The sequence below is a fragment of the Mixophyes fleayi genome, chromosome 10 (assembly GCF_038048845.1).
Source record: "Mixophyes fleayi isolate aMixFle1 chromosome 10, aMixFle1.hap1, whole genome shotgun sequence".
Taxonomy (NCBI): domain Eukaryota; kingdom Metazoa; phylum Chordata; class Amphibia; order Anura; family Limnodynastidae; genus Mixophyes; species Mixophyes fleayi.
This window is the reverse complement of record NC_134411.1, coordinates 101050676-101064597: the sequence shown is the minus strand read 5'-3', so window position 1 is coordinate 101064597 and position 13922 is coordinate 101050676. Positions and strand designations below refer to the sequence as shown.

The 13922-nt window shown below is 40.7% G+C and overlaps 1 protein-coding gene across 1 annotated transcript in view; it reads left to right on the top strand.

Annotated features, from left to right (window-relative positions):
- BANP (BTG3 associated nuclear protein) overlaps positions 1-13922 on the top strand; it is a 266965-nt gene that overhangs the window by 25326 nt on the left and 227717 nt on the right. Inside the window, exons 3-5 of the mRNA XM_075189302.1 lie at positions 2884-2999; positions 5743-5837; positions 8207-8406. Coding sequence (XP_075045403.1) covers positions 2884-2999; positions 5743-5837; positions 8207-8406 — 411 coding nt within the window. The remainder of the gene's footprint in view (positions 1-2883; positions 3000-5742; positions 5838-8206; positions 8407-13922) is intronic.

Below are 13922 nucleotides of genomic sequence, written 5' to 3'. Positions count from 1 at the left end.
TCCATTAAACATAAATATACAATATACAGTTTACATTTATCTTAAGTTTGTTCTTACCACTGTAACATAATTGCTTATGATTGAATCAGTTATGATATTGTTCCATGAGGCCTACAATAATTCATAATAATCCTACCACAATTAGTAGGATCGTTATCGGGCATGCTGGTAACTGCAGTCGAAAGGTGATCGCTCTCCGGCTGTGTGTGGGGTCACTTTTCGACCTCCAGTGAAATGTCCCGAGCCCCAATTGCCCTGTATGTGGACAGTAATCTTTCCATTCCTTGCCTTTTTTCACGACAGACTTTGATTCCGAATTTCTGTAACAGTTTTAAAGGGACATTGACATAAAAGTAACAAATCGACTTCCATCACATTTTACTGTGCTGTAATCTTACACAGAAATATTACATTCTAGCTCTGCTTTAGAAACGTAATATGTTTTAAACAGCTGAGTTCAGTTTGCGTATTAAAAGTAATTACGTCTGCCAGCATTTAAATCAAATAATTTTAGAAGACAAATGGAGACATTTACTGAATTTGTTTTCTAAACCGCACTATAAAGATGATACTAACGTCTGGCTGCTATAGTATTTACTGCTGAAGTGAAAAGTGAAGTCAGATACCATTCATTGGAAAGATACACAATGCTCTGATATGCAGTCATGTGACCAGTGCGGCCATCGTCTTCTCCATCTCATATGATGGACTGACGCTGCGATCATCCTAATCCGTCCTGACACCATACAACACAATTCTTATCCTCTGTGCTGATCAATACTCGGAGAATTCAATTCTTTCTTGGCATCTCATGTCAAGCTTGTAAGGAGGGGTAGGCTGTATTTTTGTTCTTAGACATTTTTATTTTGGGGTCTGTGAAAGAAACAGATTGTACCATTTTATAATCGAATTTCTAATTTGTGCATTTTTGTGAAGAAACAAAGCGATCGTTGTGATAGAAACATTAGTCATTTGAGGTTCAGCCCTTGGCTTGGGATTTGGCTCTTTGCTGTGTGTGCTAGACAGCTGTTCAGGAGTTGAGTCAGTCGGTGGACCCTAGCAGCACGCCGAAATCTCTTTACAGGAGTGAGAGATCAGAGCCAGGTCTCGCTGTTCCTGTGTTGTCGCTATATGCCAGCTTCTTACTCCAATTGTATCTTATGAGCCGCAATCTAACTGCGTCTAACTGCTGCCAACTACTAAGTAGATTGGAGGTTTGATTTGTAAACCTATAATCTGCTTTTTGACATGGCGTGCAAGTAAAACTGGATTATTTCTTTGAGACTATTAAGCAAAAGTTAGCACCAAGGTAACAGTATTATAATAAGACGGACCTAACACTCCTTCCTTTTTATGTCATTTCACATTTATAAGTGTGGTTTATTTTCTCTTATAGTTTCAGTAAATGTTCAGTAAAACTTCTGGCCGTCTTTTATTGTTCTCAGTGAGCCCCCACATATACCGTTAGTAGGATGAGTGGAAGAAGAAGACATGCGGCTTGTTTGGCTGATGATAAACACACCTACGCCTGATGTCTAAGGCTGGATACCACACTATACAGATTCTCTCCCGATGTGATGTCCTTAACGAATTTTCCAACAATTTAAAAAAAATAAATAAAAAAAAATGTCCCGATCAGCAGCCGATTCCTGTAAACACTAAACACATTTTGCATGATTTACCTTCAGATCTGTGCTCTTCATCTGTTATAACCATCGGCTGAAAAGATTGTGACTCTGCACACTCCATAGAGATCTATGGACACTGCTGCTTGTGTGTGCATCACATGAAACCATACGATGAGCTTTGGAATGATGATCATTCATTGTTACAGTGTGCACACTAATGCGATATCAGGCCGAATGGTTGTATATTGGGTGATTGACCCGGTAAATGGCTGAAAATACTGTAGTGTGTATCTAGCCTAAGAGATTTGCCAATCACTCTTCATCACATCTGATCAAAATCTATCCCAAATGGATCATAGTGTCTTCAGGCCGAGTCAGACCTAACAGTTTGGCCAAAATGCATCTGCCTTAATCTGATGATTCACCGATCAGTCTAACGCTTGTTATGTCACTGTGCAGAGCAGTGATAGGCAACCTCCATACACTTCAGGGACCTCTAACCTTCTAAAGGACCGCTCATTACCCTTCATCTCAGTAACAAGTTAAAACAATACATTTAATCAAAGGAAGAGACAGCTATCTGCAATATATCAGCTGCATTGTACACAAGTGTTACAAGCTGTAACAAACATATCTGACAATAAAGCGGGAAGGAGCTGGGGGTCGTAGGTGACCCTAGGCCGCCTGATGCCCATCACTGGTGTAGAGGCAGCTTCAGACCTTGTATTATACGTATGTATGCATAGGTTATATAGCCACAAAAGTGTACGCAGTTGCCTTGGAAGATTATAAGTTGCAAAGTAAGAAGTGTATAATGTAATGGAATTTGCTTGATAACCACAAGAGAAAATTTGTGTTCCCTTTTCCTGTTTAAATATTATATATGAAATCATACACACACTTTATAGAGGACTCTTCAAGTACACATTTAACTATTTATTTATTTTCTTCATTGGATCATGTTTCATTTTCCAAAATACCAGGTATAAAAAATAAGAAAGGAGGGATAAAAGGTGCCAGTGAGAGGGGATGTTAATGTAGGTATGGATAACAACAGTAATAGACAATACATTGATTACACAGTCACAGTCCAGAGTCAAACAAAGGGGACACATTCCCTTTTAGATCTAATAAATCACTTTATAAAGCAACCAGTTGTGGTTCTCCTGTGTAATTGGAGATTTGCAGCTGATTGTGCTGTACGCAAAATCAAACCAGTAGATTTAAGCCGTATTCTTTCTGTGTGTCATTGTAGGGCCACCCAGGACAGCGAATTGTTCTCGAGTACACGAATGTCGATGATGTCAGGACAGGAGTTGGCGGACGTTGTTCAGATAGCGGTTGAAGATCTACACCCCGACCATCACCCTGGTGAGTATTTTGTGCGCAGTGTCCAGAATCTATAGGTCTCCCGAGCTGCACATACATGACACACGGGCTTAGTCATTAGAGATAAGTTCCAGCAAGTTACATACATACTCAGGATATAACAACAAATAGCGAACAGGCTCTTTAATGACACTATTGTTTTGCTGCAGGAACGGTGGATCTCATTTTACGGCTGCTTAGTGACTGTTGCCCTGTGCTGTATTCAGCAGGAGGTAAATGCTTTGGGTGTGAGCCTCTAGCAGAGCCCTATAGATCACTGAGGATCTTGTCCCTATAAGTGGGACCGACTCCCTGATAGACAGGAAATGCAACTGCGTCCTCGTCCCGTCCAGCGTTTGAAACGACGCCAACTATTCAGTCAGACACATTATGAGCCATACAAGGACCTGCATTTGTTTCCAAACGTTTACCACCTGTTAGGTGTCAAACTTGTGAACCCCACGTTTATACTATATTCAAGGCTGGCCATTCATTATATGGTATTAGTAGATGGAGCTCTTTAAATATGAGTCACTTTATATGGAACTATAGAAGAACACGCTTCTGAATAAGCTTTTAAGGTTGTCATGCTCGGCTTTATTGCATTTTGTAGCGAATGCAATCATACATGTGTCACGCCTACATGTCATTCTGTGACGGTCCACATGTCGGTTGTCGTATGTGGTTCTACAACAATAGGTACTATAAAACCACCAAATGAAGAATATTGTCTGTTGTGTTTATGGGAGATTCACAATCTGTGCTGAGAGATCCTTATACAAGAATGATATATATATGTGTGTGTGTGTGTGTATATGTATATATATATATGTATATATATATATATATATATATCTATCATTGTATCAAGCAGCCTGGAATTACTGTCATTCTCCACTCTGCAGGTTCCATGGAAATTGTTTTTATAACTTGGTCAAATATGTAAAGATATTCCTAAATATTCACACACATAGATGTAACATTTCCCATAGGATACTAGGACTTATACCGCTCTGCCACGTAGGCTGATCCGATCAGTAAATTTATGGACAAAAGAAAACAATGCTTCCCTATAAATCATATTTTTATCTTGAATATCTTTGCTTCTGATAAGCATCAGATAACGTATGCGCCTATAGGGGAATGTTATTAGATCCTTCACATGAAACAAACGGCCTCTTACATTTATCAGCCATTTAATATATTGCATGAGAGCAGACTGCATGAGCTTTTGTATTGAGCACCAAGATTCAAATTGTTATTGTTCTCCTAATTTATTTTTATTGGGCAATAAAATGTTGTATAGATCGCTGGATGTTTATTAGCTGCTATCCTGCGTTTTATTTGTAAGTTAATTAATCGTACTGCTCGCTGTACTCTGCTGCGCACTACGTAGCCTATAAATGAACTTGTTTCATTCCCGGTCCTGTGTTTAAGATGTCTTAAAGATTTGTGAAGTGGGATCTTATCTCTCTTTCAATTCCATTATAAAATACACATTATCTGCTCGTGCAGCTGGGACTGGGAATCCGCACATACGGGAGGAGAGGTTGGCGCTATAAAATGGTATAATCATTCCCTACAGTGTATGGGGCGCCCCTGTTTTTGTTTGCGAGAGAGATTATAATTGGTGTCTTAGATTATGATCCTGTTACTATAACACTTGGCCTGCCCTTATCTGCCTCCTGGCTGCACTGCTGGTAGGCGCTCTATTGGGTGCATTACCCGGCAGCTCCAGTAGAGGCCGCTCATAGAGTTAATAGGAAATGATATCCTTCATTGTTAATAGTTACAAGGCTGTTAATATCGTGGCCCTCCAAGGCTTCTGTGTGGTCCCCCAGCTTCCTAGAAAACCTATCCAATGACGAAAAGGTTTAAGGAGATTTTCAGTAGGATGTGAACTCTTCGTTCTCCTATTGTAACGCTTATAATTTACACTGTGAGTGTGTTATTTCATTTATAATCATATACTTGAGGTTACAGTAAGATCTGTGACTAAACAAAATAAAAACACTTATTGTTGTTATTTTTATTATTATCTTTTATTTATAAGGCACCACAGGGGTCTGCAGCTCCGTACAATTGAGGTTTTAACAAACAACAGAGTTACATAAATAGAAACAAAGTTACATAATTATAACCCACAAAATGACGTAAGTACATGAAGAAAATACTAGGAGAGAGGACTCTGTTCATCAGAGCTTACATTCTAGAAGGGAGGGGCGGACACGAGGGTGAAACTGAGTGGTGGAGCCACTAATGTATTCTCTACAGACCGATCAGTTAACTCCTCAGCAGCCGGCTTCCATTCACGTCTCTTGCACTGCTGCCTTCACGTCATCCAATGTCTGTTCTTGATCTACAGTTATGACTGACAGTTTCTCTGTGTCTTTGTTTAAGCTAGCTCAGTGGCTGAAGCCCAAATGTGGAGTCACTTGAGGGATGAGACACTTGGACGATGCGTCGATCTAGTGCTGAAGAATTTATTCTTTCTAGGTTTTACAAATTGTTTACTCGTTGCTCTCCCAGCAGAGGAGCGGCGTTGCAGAGAGCCAGAAGAATGCGCTATCGCGTGCCACCACCCCACCCATTCTGTCTCATCTATAACAAGGGCGTGTTGGGTCGCAGGGTCACTGAGTGGACAACGCAGCTGACCCACTCATTGTCCTGGATGATAAACTCCAGTCCTGCTCACACTTTCATTTTATATTTCTGTTTTTCTTTTCTTTTTTTTTTTTCCTCACAGTTGTTCTAGAGAATCATGAAATGACTGAGGAAGACATGGTCCCTTCACTGAAACGACAGCGGATAGAAATCAACTGTCAGGACCCATCCATTAAGGTTGTAGCTTTTGCCATTTCTTTCCTTGGCTCATGCTTTGATATTGATACCCTGTGATGTAACGAATCAGTGATACTGGGGGGATAACAAAGCCAGGTCATTGTCACACTTTATGGAGAGCTGCTACATGTTGTCCTGCAAGTATGGACTTATATTAACCCTATGACTAGGGTCATTACAGACTAATGTGAGAATAACATTAGCACATGGTTCATATCTATTATCCTCATAGATTTGTAGGGTGCCTTAGTGCTCCACAGCGCCATACAGTGGCGAAGACAGGGACATATAAGGTAGACAATCTAAATACAGACGTGAAAACAAAGGGTATGGAAGGCCCTGCTCATGAGCTTACAATGTTAATGTAGAGAGCACAGCTGAAACAAGAGACTGTTATTAAAGTACCACTAAACCTGACATTTAAGTTTCTTTATTAAAAAAAAAAAAGAATTTACTACTAAAAAAACAAGCCCATAAAGATGCCAAAGGTTTTGGGAGCTGATCTGAATATAATTTCTACCACAGATATTTAGTTGTCCAGTTATGTAGTTGCCTATATACATTACTATGATGTCAGCCTGATAGTAGATGAACCTGTTGGTGGTGATACTAATGCTGGGTTCACACCAGCTCTAAAATAATCCGATCACTGTCGTACACGTTGCTTAGTCCCTTCAGGAGATGGCTGCTATTGGTCTGTGTGTGGTCATCTCCCAAGTGCATTTACAAGCACATCAGAACCGAGCCGGCCAAAGGGTCCAGCTGGCCAGATTGTGTCCCGTTTGGCTACCAACATGTGGATAATTGTAACTCTGATCCTGACGGTTGCACAGAGTGTGGCTGCAGGAGATACACTCAGTCTCAGTGCTATAACCGCATTGGGAAAAGTAGTTAATTACTTTAATTATGTGTTTGTACCAATTTCGTGCAAGTACCATGGACAGGATCCGGGAATAATGTAATTTATCTGTATTATCCAAGTAATGGCGCTTTACTGTGTATCAGTGTGACGGATGGTGGATTGTAGCGAAAGAGTTCTGGAATCTTAGCTTCTATCTATCATGTGTACAGAATTAACCCCCCCACTATTTTTTTTTCTCTGTGCATGCTGGGTATTCTGTTGGATCCTCTGAAATGGTGCAGTACAGTAATCTACCAAACAAGTTATAGTTTTAGGATAAGCGGCTCTTAGAGTACCTGTCACCTACACACAACTGAACATTACACAGATATCTGCAAATACAGCATATAGCACTATACATAGTGTTCTCTACACTGACCTTTGTACATGTCTGCATGACGTTATCCACCCACTGGGCAGCTATGAATATTGATGAGAGAACTGTAACAGCCCACTAACTGGCAGGAGCGTGCTCACTGTGCTCCTGAGAAGCCTCCTGTGACACCAGCAAGCTGCCAGCTCGCAGTTCATTGGCTCAAAACAGTCACATGAGATCAGGAAATCCTGCCTACACCAATAGCTAATTTAAATAAAGCCCAATGTGTGGTAGTAACTGTACTTTGCAGTTAGGCTTTTACTCTGCCTGTACTATTCTTGTTGGGTTTTTTTTGTTTTTTTTTTAAGCTGCATTACAGAAAACAAATGCAGAAAAATAAAATTTTGCAACTTAAAACGTACCTGTTTTCCACCACAAGATGGCAAACTTGTCATTCCTTAAGGTTATTGCACAAAATTATATTTTAATGCAGATTATTTCTACGCAAGGTCAGAGATGAAATTCCTCCCTTTACCTATATGTGTCTGTCAGCGAGTCTGTAAAGAATGAAACTGAATTATGGCCCAGCTTTATTTCCTAGCAGGATATATTTCTTAAAATTCGACGTCTGAGTTATATGGGGGTCTATTGTAATAAAGGGTTTGATTTTTAAGGCCTTGCAGGACGCATAATGTGAGTTACACTAATAAATATTCGTCATCTGACCAGTTAAACTTTCAGTTTCAAACCCAGAGAGAATCACTATTTTTCAGTATAATATACTCATTGCTGTTTTACAAGGACAGGGTCGTGAAATTTCTTATTTTAAATGTTTGTTTAGTCACAACTTTCAGAGATGTACTGCTCAGTAATATGTTGTCCTTTAATTCTCCATTTGTAACGGTGCTATTGTTTTTATTGTTGCTTTAGTGGCATGTCACTGTTCTGCACAAAGTAGTTGATTATATTATCAATAAGTAACAATATCCGCTATTAAGTAACTAATAAGTAACTATTATTGCAATGGATACCAGATAATGTCTATATTTAGAAGCATAAAACATAACCCAATTGATTTTTAATTTTCACAGAGTATCTGATCTCAGTGGGAACCTGTGCTCTAATTTTGCCCTTTGCCCTTCTTCTGTACAGTCATTCCTGTTCTCCATCAACCAGACGATATGTCTGCGGCTCGACAGCATTGAGTCCAAGCTGCAGGTTCTAGAGGCCACATGTAAGTCCCTGGAGGAGAAGCTGGATCTCATCATGAACAAGCAGCCAAACCCCATCCAAGTCCCCATGGTGGCCGGGTCCCCGCTCGGAGCCACTCAGACGTGGAACAAAGTGCGATGGTAGGAGAACAATGCATTGTGTAGATAACGGCCGCAGCATTTGTATTGTTACTGGATGTGTTTCAACTTAAGTTTATGAGTTTAATTCTAGTGTGTATCTATCGATTTAGAACTCGAGCCCATTAAATTTCTGAAGGACATTTAGTCTGGTTGTACGCCATGTTACACAGAAATACCTTTGTGTTTTTTTAGATCATCTTTTGTTTGCTACGTTACACCGTAGTCTTGGGAGCCAGCAGGAAGTACTGTAACCTGAATTTCTTAATACCGTTGTCAGATGACTTTTATTTATTGCTCTGTACATACCTTCTAGTGACTTCTATTAAATGCATTTCTCTTGAGCTCCTTCTGCGCTTCTCCACAAAGCCTTTAAATCATCTCAGCAGAGTTGCCCAAGAATATGACAGAATTGTTCTCTTGTTACAATTGTATTCAATACGTACAGCAGAACTGTGCTGTTTCCAAGGGTAACAAACATAAAACCTTTGCCTGGCCGATAAAAAGGCTGCTGAAAAACACAGAAGAGAGGGAGAAAGAAACAAATGCTGGTGGTTTAGAATGGAAACAGACACTCTCCCTGGAGATGGTTTTTTATGTCTTATCTTCTGCTACAATTTTACTAATTTTGTGCAAGTAAAAATGTCTCCTGGGTGGGTGCTTCCTACACCCCCCGCTCCCCGGCCTCCTGCATACAGAGGATCTGTGACTGATGAACATTTACTTCAATGAGAAAAATTAGATTTGGTTTTGACATACAGCCCCTGTTACCTGTCCAATCTGCTTACTAATTCCCACCTACTTCCCTCCCATACCTGCCCCCCCCCCCCCCCATGTCTCCACCTAGCTACCTGGTATCTCATTTCTTCTCTTTTCTCAACAGCTATACCAAAATTGACATTTCTCATTAACTTATCCCTTTCCATTGCTACCTTCCCATCTTTTCATCAGACCCATCATTAAAAAGGTAAAAACCCTCCTCGGTCCCTTTCATCCCCCTCTCCAGCCAACACCAGTTCTCTCTCGCGTCTCCCCATCTCATCTAAAGTGTTTGAAAAACATGTTCGGTTGGAGTTGTTGACCGTTCTTTTAATTCCCTACTGGACTCTCTACAATCCGGTTTTTGATCTCCATAGAACCGAGGCTTCCTAATTTAGCCAATGACCTTACTGCTTAATCCAAAGTCACTACCTCATACTTTCACTGCTCCATCTATCTTCAGCCTTTGGTAGTCACTCTCCGCTGCCCCAAACTTGCTCTTTGGTAGTCTAAGGTCTGGCAGTATCTCCATATCCTCATCCTACTACTCAGGCTAGTGTCTCCCATTCTATCTCTTCCTCCCCCTCCTCCTCTTTCTGTCTGTGTACCACAGGGCACTGTCCTTAAAGCCCTTCTCTTCTTCATCTGTTTGTTTTTAGTCACCTTATTCACTACTTCTGGATGACTCTCAAATCTATGTGTAAGTTCTACTGAATAATGTACCTGTCGACCTTCCTTCATTCATGTCCTCTACATGCTTAAATCTGAGCATGGATAAGAGTAACCTTAAAACTTTTCCTCCTCCTCAATCTGTTACTTTCACTTACAAAACAATCACTGCAGATAATATTTCGGTCTCTCCTGTCCCCCAAGCTTGCTGCTTAGAGCTAATTGTTTAGCTCCGCACTCTCACATTTTGCTCTCCAGGTGCTACCTCGGTCTGTCAGATTCTACTCTGGCCTCCCTATCATGCACAGTACACAGTTCAGACTCCTAGGGGTAAATGTATTAACCTGCAAGTTTTGCCTTTAAAACCATTGCCGCTTTAAATTTCTACTTGCTAAATTTGCAGGTTAATACATTTACCCCCTGGTCGTATTCTACAAAGCCCTCAACAAACGTACCTCATCTTTTCTAATAGCCAGGTAGTGCCCCAAGTGTTACCTCCGCTTTATACATGACTCAATTCTCTCTTCCTTTCTGAGCACTAAGAGTTTCAACATTAATAGTTTTTATTAACTGTTTTAAGGTATGGGGTAGGGGAAGACAGGGGGGGGGGTTTACATAGTGGGGAGCAGACAGAACAATAAGCATCAAGCTATAAACATAATTTCTCAGATACAGAGCTGTACTAAGGGTGCCGGAGTTGACGTGGGTATGGAGCCATTAGGGAGGTGGGAAGGGTAAGGCAGCCAGGGCAGGGGTGAGGGAGTCAGTTGTCCATGGAGCACATAAGATCCCAGCCCCTTCCATCAGTTGTGAACTCGTGCCAAGGCAGCACTCAGAGCCTTTACCTGCTCCATCATCTCTTCAGACAACCATAAACCTGGCCATATAATATATTGCTCCGCTCTCCTGCCTGATCTCTCACAATGTTTCGCGTCCCACAGTCTGATTTGCAACTTTACATTTTTCCCACTTCTTTTCTCATTTCCTTTCCTTTAGATTGCAAGCTCTTAGAGCAAGGTTCTCATTCGTATTATCTTGTCTTGTGTATATTTTAAAGTCATGTAATTGCTATAATGCACTGTATTTATTACTCTGTGAAAGATGTTAGTGATTTAATGAGTAGTAATACTAGTTCTACACCAGGGATTCTCACAAAAAAAATATATTTAAAGTTATTGTTTGTTAGTTGTCTTGTTGTCCCACAAGTCTTTATGAATATGTGTTCATGCCTGAACACTGCCCAATAAAACTCTCCAGAGCCATTCACTTATCTTCCCATGTACTATATAGTTATTTAACCCTACTGCGCAAAGAGCAAGTTTATTTTGAGCCCCCCACTAGACTACCTGACCAGTCAGAGTACCGGTTATAGGGTCTTCACCGTTCATCCAATTATCAACATTTATTTATATAGCACGTTCAATTCTGCAGCACTGTACAGCAAATATTTGTTATTCGCATCAGTCCCTGTCCCATTGGAGCTTATAGACTAAAGTCCCTAACGCACACACAGACTAGGGTTAATTTTGGAGATTAATGTATTTGTATCATGGTTTTGGAGTGTGGGAGTAAACTGGAGCACCTGGAGGAAATCCACGTAAACATGGGGAAGAACATACAAACTCCACACGGGAAATGAACTCATGACTGCAGTGCTGTGAGGCAGAATTACTAGCCACTGAGCCACCGTGCTGCCTAATGTATTTTTGCAGACATCTCTCCTAGGAGGATTCTAGAATTATAGGGTAATGCGCATTCCAAGTTATTGTTACTATCGGTGAAAAAAAGCAGGACAGAGAACGCCAGAGCGAACGTATTTGAATTTAGGCCAAAATTGTCCTGTGTTCTCCCAGCTGCTCCTATTCCCCATGCGTTGTGCACAGTGTTCCATCCTTTACACATCTATGGTTACTTTCTGGTTAGCAAGTCTTCCAATGTACTGACATACGCCTGCATGGAGTGCGTTGTGACACACTGGACTCCCTACTCTCGCTGTACATTGGATCTTTCTGCTTGAAAATAGATATAGTCAATGATTGTTAAGATCCCCCTCCACTGGAGCGGCACTGCAGATACCTTGTGGCTCCTTATAAATAAAACTTCATAATATTAATTATAATAATAATAAGATGCTTTTTGGTTACCAGTGTATGATAGAGGACGAGGGTGAATGATCGTTTGGGAGGGATTCTCTGTAGCAGGTAGGGACATAAACTGAATGCACGAGACAGACATGTAATTCCTGCCCCTATACTGCAAAAACACTTTTTTAGGATGACTCCTCCTTTGTGGAGTTTTTAGGGTTTAAATGTGCACAATAGACTTACGTTTTTAAATAAACCAACTACCTTATATCTAACCTTTGGTTAGATACACTCTATATATGATTAGAGGTTATATGTACAAAATCTAGGTCTCTTTGTGGCATCTAACCCGCAAGAAAAGGGACTTCTGGTGATTATTAATCAGTGTAACAATTGTCTCTTCCTGTAGCCAAGGAAACTGTGAGCGGATCTGTCCTAAGGCCACAGCACTCGCTTAAATCCAGTTTATATTTCTCCGTCGTTTCCTTTAAGTGTTGCAGACTGAAAATCAGCCGTCATTGAAGAAGAAGCTTCTTAGAAAGATAATCCACTAGAATACTCTGTAAATTGGTCAGTCTAAGCAAATGCAAGGGAATCCGGGTAGTTGTTATAATTGCGCTTTTGTGGGTGTTATGGTGTATTGTCAGCTGTGTTTTGATGTGAGATTCAGATGCACTTTTACATCCTGCCAATTGTTAGCCCCTGAGCTCCTGGTAAACTGATCCTTTCAATACATTATATCCGAGTCACAGATGTGTAGTTATTTTCTTATTTAATTCTGATCAGAATCAGGATGAATCATTGTTCTTGAGGAAAAAAACCCTTAAGTCGCAGATGGTTGTGATTGAACTGCTCAATGGACTTTGTCATAAGGGAGACATGTTGGGTCCAGGTGGTAGGTGGAAAATTAAACACTTTATTAGATTATTCTGTTGTACCAGAAGGGAATAGGCAGCCAGGCATTGTTTCTGTTAGCTCAGTGCATTGTGGGTGAACGTTTAAGGCCTTGCCAGGCCAGGCTTGTTAATTTCTATATAGCCGCGACGTCCAAGTTCTTTCTATTTTCCTTGGTGGCTCTTGTGACAAGTAAGCGTCTTGGCTGCTATGTGCATGATCGTCTAGCTTAATGCATGCATGTTATTTTCCCTTGGTCAGTTTGGAGTCTAAGTTTTGCCTGGTGACCTCCCACGCAAGCAAACTGCCTAGTCGAACCTGTGTTTAATCTGCAGAATGACCGTGCGCACGTTGACGTGGAGATGCTCACGAGCTGTGTTTGAAGTTTTACAAGTTCGTGGCTAAGCTCAGCAAGACAGCTCCAGCTTTTTTTTTTTACGAGCAGAAGACATCAGTGCAGGATTTGCTGGGAAATAGATGAAATAATGGCTTTTCATCGACTGATTTTTCCAGGAGGTTCATGTTTTCAATGATACTCCAGCTATTGTTCGCTCCCTGGCTCCAGATTAATTTTTTTCCCCCCAGAATCTTTTCCATGGGTTCAATTCTTTAGAGCCTGGTGTTGGTTATTGTGTGTGTGTGTGTGTGTGTGTGTGTGTGTGTGTGTGTGTGTGTGTGTGTGTGTCAGAGAACGTTATACATAAACTATAACCACATTAAAGAAGAGTTAAAACTAAAACACTCCAGTATAAAACTTCATCTTGTAACATGAACAACCCAAGGCTTTGGTACCGGTGCAGAATGTGAAATATTTATTGTTGTATGTGCCAGATAGCCTCATGAATGCAAGGGGTGGGGCTTCTTCATGGGGTGGGGCTTCTCCATTCAGGTGTTCTGCTGCAAATTAAAGGCTAAAGCTATTTGCATAGCATTTTTTTTCTATCATTCTGCCTGTAAGTGTTTTTGTTTAATATATTATCTTTACCAGAGAATGTATATAGTGTTTTATCTTAACCTCTACCCTCTTCGGTGGGCCTACCACAATGCCTCCTCTGTCTACGGCCGGAACCCTTTTCCTTGTCATCTTACCGACATCATCGAATTTGAAAGAGT